The sequence below is a fragment of the Drosophila albomicans genome, chromosome 3 (genome assembly GCF_009650485.2).
Source record: "Drosophila albomicans strain 15112-1751.03 chromosome 3, ASM965048v2, whole genome shotgun sequence".
NCBI classification, from domain to species: domain Eukaryota; kingdom Metazoa; phylum Arthropoda; class Insecta; order Diptera; family Drosophilidae; genus Drosophila; species Drosophila albomicans.
This window is the reverse complement of record NC_047629.2, coordinates 48,682,425-48,694,614: the sequence shown is the minus strand read 5'-3', so window position 1 is coordinate 48,694,614 and position 12,190 is coordinate 48,682,425. Positions and strand designations below refer to the sequence as shown.

The following is a 12,190-nucleotide window of genomic DNA, read 5'->3' as shown; positions in this document are numbered from 1 at the left end:
ATAATTAATTAATTACTAAAACGACCTGAACTATGTTAATAAACACAATCATTATTTCAGTTGTCAAATTAATGATGACGCTCTTGTTCTCTCCGTTCCCATGAGGAAGACTCCTTCATTGACTTAGTTGATATTTGTTCTCTCAACAACAGCACAGAAAACCGGATGAGGAAGACTCCTTCATAGGTTCCTTTGGTGGCAACTTTTCATTTGCTGGTGATTTAGCTGCTGCTGGTGGCGCTGACTTTGCTGTTGGCTGTGAATTGATGGCCACTTCGCCGATTTTGTACTTTTTCAAATCGTTAACCGCATCCGAAGAGTGTCCGGCCCCATTGAACGCTTTGGTGGCATCCTTGCCAGCCACCTCGAGTATGAGCTCAGCACCTCCAGGATGATCCTTGAGAAAGCTAGTCACATCGTAGACGTTGCCCTTGTAGATGATCCACACAGGTTTGCCGCCTTTGCCATTATTTTCGGCAACCTCGGATAGTTGATAGATCTGCGACATGGCAATGGCAATCGATACTAAACACAAATTATGGCACTCGGAAACGAACTAGACTTGGCTGAATGGATGGTTGGCTATATGCTGCTGGCTATCGGAGAGCGCGATAAGATTCGCATTTATGATGTTTGATTTCTCAATTGAATTAATTGCTTTTATGTGTAATTGTGACAGAAACTATGCCCGATTGTGTGTTTTACTTTATGTACTTCCCTCAACCGTTGTCAAATTCGCACTAGTCATGGGAATTTACTTCGTCTAGTGCTTTTAACTGAAACTCTTTGCGTTGAAGAATGAGGCACTACGATTAGAAACGTTTATTCCAAACGTTTGCGCCAGTCAGCGAGCGAGTAATCGCGATAACATTGAACTCCGGCCAAACGTTGAGTGTGGTTTGGTTTTTAGTAATTTCTGCCGGCTCATTGGCGGATTGATAACAAGTACGTGAGCGCGAAATCGTCGACCATCTAATTCTGCAAGCGTGCGTAATACTACATGAGTTTTAAACACGCCGTTTAACTGATTCTGATCGATCGCGCCAGAAGTCAAGAAGCTAACTAGTTGCGTGCTTCGACTAGTGATCACGGTTCAGCTTAAACTGCTTGAGAACTCCAAGAATATCAACTATTTATAGACATCAAAGAATATTTATCTCTGCCAAAATGAGTAAATTTTTTTATCAGCATGTTAACTTAATGTAAGTTTGATAGAGTTATCTCAAGAGACAACAAAGTGAAAATTAATTTTTGATTATAAATAAATAGGCAAAATAAATTAAAATTATTATAAACAATAAGTTGATGTAAAAATGTTTTATTTAAAGTGTTTCTTACACTAACCTGCATTCAAAATAAACGTCTATTGCTGAAATTTGAAATGTGCGCCTCAGACTGCTTACATGCACTGCTTGCTTGAGCTCTTTGCTCTGCTTCGACTGCTTGATGGCAATTGTTCAGCTGCAACTGCTTGCGCTGCAATAAACAAATACAAACGATTTTGCCCCACTGTTAAGTGTGTTAGCCAAAGTTGAGAACGACAACAAAACGGATTATTTGTTTGATTTCAAATGTTATATTCATGAGACAACAACAATAATGAGTAATAATTTTAATATAGTTTATGTATTTCGCTTTTTATATACTATGTATGTGTTTATCGCTTCTGCTTCTTCTTCTTCAACTCTTTTTCGTTCGTTTGCTTTATGTCCTTGTTTTTTGTTTTTGTTTTTTTTTTATTAAAATTTCGCTAGTATTTAGTTCAACTCTTACGGATTTGCGGCTAACCGTTATTTGGTTGATCACATGATTCAAATTTTGAACTGATTCAATTTCGTTATCTGGTTTAACCTCAACTGTGTGAACCGGTTCATTTGTGTGTGTGTTTGTTTTTTTTGTTTGTTTGTTATTATTATTGTTTTAAAGAGAGTTGAATTTGCTTAATATCTACTTTATATAGATAGATTTGCCCTGAACCAAGTCTGTGTTTATGCATTTAATTTTTTTTATCCGGATATATAATTGTTATATGTACATTATAAATATCAGTCAATATCAAGAGTACATGCTACTAAAATGGCTCGTAGGACTTGCTTAGTTAGTATTATCATCATCATCATCATCATTATCGTTATCATAATTAACTAGTTTATGTTAATTACTCGCTTCGACTCTATCTCTTTCTTTCGCGTTCTCTCTCGCTCTTTCTTGCTCTACATAATGGATCGTAAGTACTGAAACCATTCAATTAATCATACGACATGTAGTACGAATTTCCCCTCCCCGTTTGCTTATCGTTGGAAGTTGACATTAAAATCTAAGCTATACTATTTACTATATACTCTATAAAGATATACTATATGTATATATATGTATGTTTTTTTTTTTCTGTAAGTATATATTGCAAATTGTATATAGATAGATAATGCCACTAGTTTTCGAGTGCTTTGATTGGAATTAGTTTTGGTTTGGTATTGCATCTAGATTCTTCGATTAAATGATTATTCATATTCCTGTACTTACGTAGACTACATACATACATACACACACACATTTATCTGATTCTGAATTCTGTTTCTGGTTGATTCCGATAATGATTATTGTTAAGTTTAGGTCTATACATACCCACGTATTGTTCGTCTAGGACCAAAGGCAAAAATATATATATATCTATATACAATGTGTCTCTTCTATTATGGGCATTATTCCATCTGGAATATCGCTCAGTACATAATACAAATACCCTAGCAGGGAATGTTATGTCATATATTTGGATAAGGTATGTCTAAAATGATATAGATTAAAGGCAACTTCTTATCCCATTCCTTAACTATCTTTGAAGGCATTATAGATTCGTAATAACTCAAAACTTTCTCACTAAAGCATAGAACTTTACTTTAAACTCGGACCAAATGCTTTTTATATAGGATTGATTTATTTAAAAATAAAATGTTCTTCCATCTCTACACCTTTGCTAGGGTATTTCCACTTCGACTTGCCGAAGTTATCTATTCTTTTTCTTTCTTTTGGAATACAATAAGTATTTTTTTTTATGCATATTGTTTTTGTGAGATATAAGTTTTGTTATAACGACGCCAAATATCTTTTGTTTTTGGTTTTTAGCTAGAAATCTATATAATAATTTTTATAATAAATAAATAAAATTGTTATTTTGTGTTCGTTTTTTTTTTTTTTGCTTTTCAAACGTCTTTTATATTTCTGCAATCGATTGCAATTTTGAGATTTGTGCTTAGAATTTACATTGCTGTGTACAATCATATCAATATATATATGTACATACATACATACATCCATATGCTTCATATATAGTATATATATATTATTTCATTAATTATATTTATTTATATATCATTATGATTAACTTATGTATGTGTATATACATAGCATAGCGTTAATTTTATTATCAATTTATTTGCGCTATTTCGGCTAAACTAAATAATAAAATTTACACCTGCACGTTTGCTGCACGACCAACCACACATGCCACGCCTCCCCCCGTCCACAATCTGAAGGGGTGCGGGGAGAGGAGAAGGAGGAGGTATTTTGTAAAATGCTTGAACACATAATACGGCTAATTTTTTGGGGGAATCAATTCAAATTCAAATTCAAATTCAAATTACAATTACAAATCAAATTCTAATTCAAAATTTCGCTACATTCATTGTCACTCTTCACAAGTTTTGTTAATAATATTTACAGTTTTTCTTTTCACTTGATAATAATTCCATTTTCGTTTTGTTGTTGTTGTTGTGTAAAATACAAGTATATTCATTTATAATAATAATAATATAGTAATATAATAATTAAATTTAATTGAACTAAAGAAAAAATTTCTGTGTTCCAGCCAGCATTTAAATGAAAACAAGTTTCGTTTTAAGGTTTTTCTTTTTTTGTGTGTTTGTTTTGCTTGATTGATTGATTGTTTGACTGATTGATTGATTGGCTTGGTGGGGGGAATAGAGTAAAATATATAAACTCATTCTCTCTATGTGTCGGAAATGGATCTCTCCTCCATGTTGTGAGTTTTTAGTAGCGGCTTTTTTACAGCAGTCTGCAGAATTGTGTGTGTGTGTGTCTCCTCGCACATCTGATGCTGGATCATCTTGGTCTCATCCTCGTTTTACATATTAAATTCTGACTAATAAACAGTCTTTTCGTGCCAGCGCGAAGTTTAGCTAACGCTCATTCATCATGCTAGAGTTGGAATTATTGCGTCTCATCTTGCTCCGATTCCAGCAACACTACACCCGATGTTGAAGTCCCTGTTGCTCCTCCTGATGTTGCAGATGTGGTGCTACCATAGCTGCAGGCTGTGCTCTTAAGTGTGGCTGCATTGGAGATGGGCAGCGCGGTCAGTGGAGCGGCTGCCAGCGATGAGGCTGATGACGAGGCCGAGACACAAGCGGGCATCCCCGCTGATGAGGCCAACGATGAGGCCGACGACGACATTGAGGCAGATGAGGCAAGTGATGAGCCGCCGCCTGTGACGGTTGCCACTTGCTGCGCTCCTCCTCCAGCTGCAGCTGTGCTTGTCGCCAGCGACGTGGGCGATTTGGGTGAACTGATGCGTGAGAAGAACTTGGTTATGGCATTCGGTTTGGATTTCGTTGACGATGCTGACGATGATGAGCCAGCTGCTGCTGCTGCTGCCATCGCTGCAGCTGCTGTTGTGGCCGCCTGACCGTGCGTTATGGCCAGCGCATAGGTGGAGGAGGTGGCAACACCAGCGGCGAGTGTGGCGCATGTATTCGGCGCTGTGCTCAGGCGGTAATTGGAGTTGGCGGCACAAAGCTGCTCGGCAGGCACATCGCGTACGGTTTTATTGGGCGGCGGCTTCGTGTAGGAGCGTGTGATTTCCGATTGCTAAAAAGTGATCAGGTATTAGCACAGTTTGGAGATGGATTAGATGATGAGAACTCACCTGATAGCTGCTGCGTATTTGCAGATGACGATCCTGTCCGTACTCGCTGTCCGGCAGTGGTACATGATGTGGGCAACGCGGCGTCTGCTGTTGCTGCAGCTGATGTTGGTAATGTTGATGGTGATCATTGCTGTGGCTGCTCAGCGAGCCGCACGATGACATCGACATCGACGTGGATGTGCAGGAGGAGTTGCTCAGATCGCCCGGTGGTTTATTGCTGTAGCTGTTATAGTTGTAGCTCCCGCTGCCCGTGTTGCCGTACTTTAACGTTGTTGCCTCGATGCCACCACGGGCCGACACATTGCTGCCGCTGTATGTGTTGTTAATACTATGTTGCGTGTTCGTGTTGTTGATGTTGTTGTTGTAATTGCTGCCAAGCGGCAGACTCGAATGATACGCAGGCGGTGGCGGCGGAGTTGTCATGCGTTGTTGTTGTTGTTGCTGCTGCTGTTGGTATAGATAATGTTGCTGCTGCTGCTGCTGTTGTTGTTGTTGCTGATGGTGGGAATGTTGTTGCTTATTGTTGTGATGTTGCTGCTGCTGTTGTTGCTGATTGTTACTGCTGTTGCTACTGCTGCTGCTGTTGCTACGAATCACAGTCTCGCTACGTACGGCCAGAAGCTCGCGTGCTTGGATTGCATCCACGCGCATTCTACATCTAAATTGATCCCTGCAATGAAGTAATAAAGATTAGAATTTGTTGCTTGGTTGGTTGGAATTGCAGCTGCTGAACTTACCTGTCGTCGGGTGGTGTGCTCAATGATGTGCGGGTCGGAACGCCAAGCCGCTCCATTCCCGCGCAGCCGGCCGTCTGTACCGATAGCATCTGCAAATGGAAAGAGACAAGTTGACATTAATAAACAGTCTCAACAAAAGCGTAAACTAAATAACTATAAAATACGAAAGTTGGTACTTAATTTAAATTATAAATTATTTGATTTTAAACATATTTACCTACAGTAATTAAATCATAACAAAACTCTTACAATAAAATTTAAATTGTATACAATAATAAAGCTAAGCAATTAATTCATTCATGTCTTAAAACTTTTCTGATATTGGTAATGTTGTTGCGACTTCCGTCTACAACGGCAGCTGATCCTGGCAAGCTTCCACCTCATGCACGCTTTGGAAGCGCGGCAGCATTAGCCACATTTTCTTCACACGCCTTTCCACAATTCTCGACCATCTCATCACGATCTCAGACAACTCAATCTCCAGCTGCATTTCATGCAGATTCAGCTGGGATAATTTCGCTGCCTGCCGCACTGGCTTGAATGTCAGCTGCCCCACATATTCGTGCATGCAACGCATCACAAAGGGTTGATCCACAAAGAGCACAGTTTGGAGCCACAGCGATTTAAGGCGATCGCCGAGCCAGGGATTGCAGCTGAGCTTTAGCGGCTGATGGGCACGACTGAAGGCCACGTCAAAGTATAGAAGAAAGCATTCCAAATATCCCTCGCGCTGCACCTGCAACCGTATGTTGCGCTCAATCCTCAGCTGTTCCATGCTGGCAGTGTTCAAATCCAAGCTCAGCACTTTGTGCGCCTTGGTGAGCAGACGATCGCCTTTGATGCGTGCGTAACGTGGCTCGGCGAGCGAATAGCGACGCAGCGCCTTCATGTTGAAGCCATAGACATCGAGCCACCAGTTGCAGGTTTCGTTCTTCAGACGCTGTTCGTCGGCGCCCAGCAAATACAGCGAGCCCAGATCTGGCAAAATGAATCCGTTGGGTTTGAGCCAACGATCGCGTGCCTGGAGCAGCTGCACCAGCTCCGACTCGAAGAGCAGACAGTGTCCCATCCAGTTGCAAATAATGCCATCCACAGGCTGTTCAAGTTCAAGTTCTTTCACTCTGCCATGCAACACCTTGATCACATGCTCGTAGTGATTCTCTTTGACCACCAGTCGGGCATAGTCCGTGGCATTGGAGCGATCTATGGCATAAACCTGAGTGGCACCAGCTTGCGCAGCCATCAGCGCCAAAGTGCCTGAGCCGCAGCTCACGACGAGTATGCAGCGACCCACAAAGAGATGCTTGTTGTCCTCGATCATCGTCTGGAAGAAGTGCATGTGCTGCTGATCCTTTTGCCGGGTGCGCATGTTCTCCACATGGGCGGCATGATCGTGGCGAAAGTCGGCAGACGTCATGCTGTTCACCGACTGCAGCTCGGGCGGCACAAAACGCGTTGGCGTCGGTAGACGTGGACACGATCGACCGTGTCTGCGTCGACCACCACGGTTGGATGGTTTCTCTGCTAATTGAACAGCTTGAGGAACTGACTCCTTTGGTATCAAACCATTGCAGATTTTTTGCTTGTTAAATAAACCATTGTAGAGTTTAGCCTGCGGACCCACTGGGTCACTGGAGACTTTAGCCTTAGCCTTACTGCTCATCATGCCATTGGAAACTTTAATCCCAGCCTTGTTGCTCATCATGCCATTGGAGACTTGTTCCTTGTTACTTGTCAGACCATTGTTATCTTGCTTCTGGGTGCTTGTCTGGCCATTGAAAACTTTAACCTCAGCGTTGCTGCTCATCATGCCATTGGAAACTTTTTGCTTGTTGATCAAACCATTGTTGAATTTAGCCTGCAGTTTCACTGGGTCACTGGAGACTTTAACCTCAGCCCTGTTGCACATCATGCCATTGGAGACTTGTTCCTTGTTGCTCGTAAGACCATTGGAGACTTCTTCTTGGGTGCTTGCCAGGCCATTGGAGACTTTAGCCTCTGCCTTGCTGCTCACCACGCCATTGCAAACTTTTTGCTTTGCGCTCATCGGATCAATAAAAGAGTTTGACTTTACGCCACTTGGAGCTACCTCCATGGATCCTGCTCTAAAGCCATTGCATTTAGCCAGATTCACCTTGTTTGGCTCGCCAACAACTGTAGACCATGCTGCTTGATTCAAGGCTCCATCCACTTTCGTTGGTTTTTGTGCTACTAATCTGTCGCATTCTGCGTGGAATTCGCTGAGACTGAATTTTTGCTGCGACTTGCGTCGCTGTTGTTGTTTGTTGCCGACATGTGCTGTGGCTTTGTTAATGTTGTCGGGCATTATTAAAATATTTGCGTAACCGTAAATAAAATATTATAAACAAACAAATACGCATGCAAATTGAGGTGGGGGTTTTTGAAATGTTTTTGCACATCGATTCTTTTTGTAGCAAATATCGATGTTTTTTGCAATAAAAACTATTGCTTTAGATTCATTCTTTAATAACACCTTTCTTTTAAAGTTAAATTTGTAAGAAATGCATTTAATGCCAAAGAGTTATTATAATATAAAGACATTTATTCCGATAATTGTCATTTGGTTACACTTCACTGATGGCTTACGATATACATACATACATACATATGTTTTATGCAAAGCACGTCTCAACTAGCAAGTACATGCATTCCGTGTCACGTAAGCGCAATAATAGAGGTGGAGAAACGATACTAGCGATGCATCGATAAAACTATAATTTTGACAAAGATCGATTTTATGGCAAAGTTTTGGTAACTTCAATTGCGCAGTTGAAATCGAAATCGTGCTCGCGTTTGTAACCGCCAAAAACTTTTTTTTTTGTGTATTTTTATTCAAAACAAAAACAGCTGCGTTTAAATATTAACTGTATAGCTGAGCTGCACATAAATTTGCAAAATTTGTGCAAGCTTCACAAATATCGCAGACTGCACGTCGAACGTGTTCGCGTATCGTTTCATAGCTGCTGCTGTTGATGACACGATTCTGCATGTCCCACATTATTTCTTTGCGGCAGCGGCAGCGCAGCGCAGCAGAGAGCAGCCCCACAACCCGCGTACACCTGGCGATTGATGTGTTCAAGTGAGCGTGACAAATGACAAATCTAGCAAATAATTCGTTTTTCCCAGAGACTTTGTTTCGTTCTTTACACCCCCCATTTAAATTATATATATGATGAAATGTATGCTGTGCACGTATGCATGTGTTAGTGCCAGTGTGTACACACTTACACACACACACATAGTTGTGCTAACAGCAGGCTTACATTATGTTAAGATTTTTTACCTACTTAATTGACATTCGCCTTTTCCACGCCGCGCCCCCACTTCATCATTAATTTTGCACGCACTCAAAATCAAACGGTAAATGGAAAATTTTCTTTTTTGTTCGTAATGCTGCTTAAATTGTGTTTTACATAAAAATATGTATATAGTAGCAACAATAATATTTATGTCTGTGCGCGTGCGAGTGTGTTGAAGCTAATTATTTTATTCGCCTCTGCGTCTGCTCTGTGCGTGCAACACATAACGGTAATAATAAAATCTCCTGCCTGTCTGTCTGTGTGTCAGAGCGAGAGAGGGCTACGAGACGCGGAGGCTCACATTTAATAATCAAATTGAATTATTCATTGGCTAACGGCGGCAAATAAAATTCGATTAAAACACAACGTTGCCACTGTGTGGACGTCGCTGCCGCTGCCCGCAGCCCGCAGTCAGCGTCGGCGTCTACGAAAGTCGTCTGTGGCAAAAACGCCTTGGGTTATTAGCGGCAATTGTGTTTTCTTATTGCGTTGGCTGCCAGTTACGATTGTATGCGTATGCGTGTGTATGTGTGTGTGTGTTTGCGAGACACCCACGCATCCACTTACGTCTTCCCTCTTGCTCTTTCCCGCTCTCTTCTAAATGCCAAGTCACGCATGCATATGTATGCGTGTGCTAAGAGACGAAAGAGAGAGAGAGAGAGAGAGAGAGCAAAGAGGATGAAGGCGCTGAGCGCGGCAAAAACAACACAAAATCATATTAAAGCATATTCTATGTAGATGTGCACGTGTGCGATTGTGTGAGTGTAGCAAAGTTCCTTCAGTGCGATTGTCTCCACGAACTAGCTACTTTGCTATTCCGTTAGTGGTGCGTGATTACTAAAGAAGTTAAGTGGTTACAACTATCTATATATTTGTAGACAAATGCACCAGTGATTTCACTACTTCCTCACCATGTATGCTGTACTGTTGTGGTTTTTTGCATGGCGAGCATGTTGTGTGTAGGCTTGTCATGAATAATGTGCAAATGTTTCAGTTGTCAGCGCACCGAGCAACAATTTGTCAAAAGTCTCCAAGCACCAAAACTCTCCACAGCTCACTTCGTTGCGGTCGCTTTGGCTTTGGTTTTAGCTGGCGGCTTTGCTTTTAGGTCTTTTGTCATCTCAGTCTTTTTGAAGGTTTCACCATTTAATGGTTTTAACCACAAATTCGCCAGCCTTGCGTAAAGAGTTAAACATTTAATAACAGCTGACAAACAAGGTGTGCAGATAGAAACAGGTGCAGCTGACAACGCGAACGATTTAAGACAAATTCAATTTACTATCATTACAATAAAGACATAAAATTGTTACTGAATTCGGCCAAGCGATCGAAAATTGGAATGGCAAGTGGCAAATACAGACACAATAACACTGAGACTGCGACTGAGACGTATTCAAGACGTGCTGTGCATCCGGCAGATACTTTTGCACAATGGGGCAGACGTGGCACGTCCCACGTTGTCTCGACATTGCATAACATGATAAAAAGGAACGTGGAAAAGCAAAAGGCATGACAAAAAGAAAAAGAAATCACCAGCTAAAGGAGCCAGCGAGCTGCAGTTGGGAAGGGAAGAGTTCATAAATTCCCAACAGTTTCGTCGTTATATAACGAGGAGTCTCTGTCTCTGCGTGTGTGTGTGTGTGTGTGTGCGTTTGTGTGCCTCTCCTAGTCGCGAGCTGTTGCTTCAAGGACTTTTGCCACCACAGTCACCCACAAACCGCCAATGACTTACAGTCTGTCTGTGCTGCTGACTGTTTGTGTGTCTCTCTCTCCTCCTCTCTCTATTCTTTAGGTTTGCCTGCCTCTCCCTTTCTTGCTCTGTGCATTTGTCTGTCTGTCCTTTACTGTGGGCTTGGCCCAAAACGCAATGCAGAGCGAAAGCAAGTGGAAAGCAAAAAGTTGGAGCAAAACTTTTGACACGTGTCGCCGCTGCCTGCGTCTCTCCTTCTGTCTGTCCGTCCGTCTGTCTGTTTGTCCGTTCGTTTTTCCCTTTTTGCTTTGCCATTTCCATTTGCTCTGCACACACACACGCACACATGCAGCTTGATTAGAATGCCACCCACTTTTTTAATACCCGCTTCCCATAGAGTATAAGGGTATTATAACTGTGTGGCGGCAGGAAATGTATGTAACAGGCATCTCCGACACTATAAAGTATATATATTTTTGATCAGCGTCAACAGCCGAGACGATCTAGCCATGGCCGTCGGTCTGTCTGTCCGTCCGTATAAACACCTAGATCTCAGAAAGTATAAGAGATAGAGCTATAATTGTTTTACGACAGCATTTGTTATGCTTGCACGCAGATCAAGTCTGTTTAAAATTTATGCCACGCCCACTTCCGCCCCCACAAATTGACAAAAATCGAATAAAAAGCGTAATTTTAAAGCTAGAGCCTCAATTTTCGGTACATTTAATAATAATTATAATTCGTGTAATTAAAGAAATACTTTTGTATGGCCAATAACGAAATGTGGTACCATATCAATATACCAAATATACCATTTGGTATACAATAGTTTTTAGTATGTTGTGGTATATTATTTTGGTATATTGTGAGAATAATTGCTTTTGTTCAAAATGGGTAGCGGGTATCTCACAGTCGAGCACACTCAAGCTTTCTTACTTATTTTTTTTTACTTGTACTATGTATGTGTGTACTTACGGGTACAGAATGTTCCGGCTCGGTTGACAAAAGTGCTGTTGTTGTTGTTGCTGCTGCTGTTGGGGTTGTGGCTGTTCCTACTTCTCCTCCTCCTGCTGCCGCTGTTGTTGGTGCAACGACTGCTGCTCCAGCTGCTTCGTCCTGATCCGCTGCTTGTGCTGTCGTTGTCTGTGTTAGTGGCAGGGCCAGAGCAAAGGCAGTTCCAGTCGCTGTTGCAGTTGCAGCTCCAGTTGCCCCAGTTGCAGTTGCACCACCGCTCACCCCGCTCCCGCTCCCGCTTCCTGTGCCGCCGCGTCGTCGTTGCGACTGCTGCTGCTGACGCTGCTGCTGCTGTTGTTGCTGCTGTTTGTGGCGTATGCTGCGCGTTGCTATTGTTGCTGCTGCTGTTGCTGTGGAGCGTCGCAGTGTTATCACAGTCACCAGGACGCTGCCACAGACGAGACACACGGCAACACCAATGGCGATCAACAAAACGTGGCCTAAAACAAAGCGGAAAGAAAACATTATAAAAATTGACTTGCCAGTA

At 41.9% G+C, this 12,190-nt stretch overlaps 4 protein-coding genes across 7 annotated transcripts in view; all 4 read right to left on the bottom strand.

The window, feature by feature from the left end:
- Positions 1–12,190, bottom strand: part of LOC117570320 (uncharacterized) — a 75,654-nt gene that overhangs the window by 12,078 nt on the left and 51,386 nt on the right. The gene's annotated exons all lie outside the window — the stretch shown is intronic.
- Positions 111–1,178, bottom strand: LOC117572589 (cytochrome b5). Its single transcript, XM_052003467.1, has one exon. The coding sequence runs from the start codon at positions 506–508 to the stop codon at positions 143–145; it is 366 nt and encodes a 121-aa protein (XP_051859427.1). The 5' UTR covers positions 509–1,178; the 3' UTR covers positions 111–142.
- LOC117572026 (uncharacterized) lies at positions 3,143–12,143 on the bottom strand. Its single transcript, XM_052003476.1, is given in 6 exon segments — positions 3,143–4,884; positions 4,943–5,285; positions 5,287–5,382; positions 5,427–5,612; positions 5,680–5,768; positions 11,665–12,143. Coding segments are annotated over 5 exon segments (1,371 nt in total). The 5' UTR covers positions 11,665–12,143; the 3' UTR covers positions 3,143–4,227.
- Positions 5,684–7,804, bottom strand: LOC117566738 (protein arginine N-methyltransferase 1). Its single transcript, XM_052003451.1, has 2 exons — positions 5,897–7,804; positions 5,684–5,768 (listed from the first exon to the last, which is right to left on the bottom strand). The coding sequence occupies exon 1, from the start codon at positions 7,772–7,774 to the stop codon at positions 6,026–6,028; it is 1,749 nt and encodes a 582-aa protein (XP_051859411.1). The 5' UTR covers positions 7,775–7,804; the 3' UTR covers positions 5,684–5,768; positions 5,897–6,025.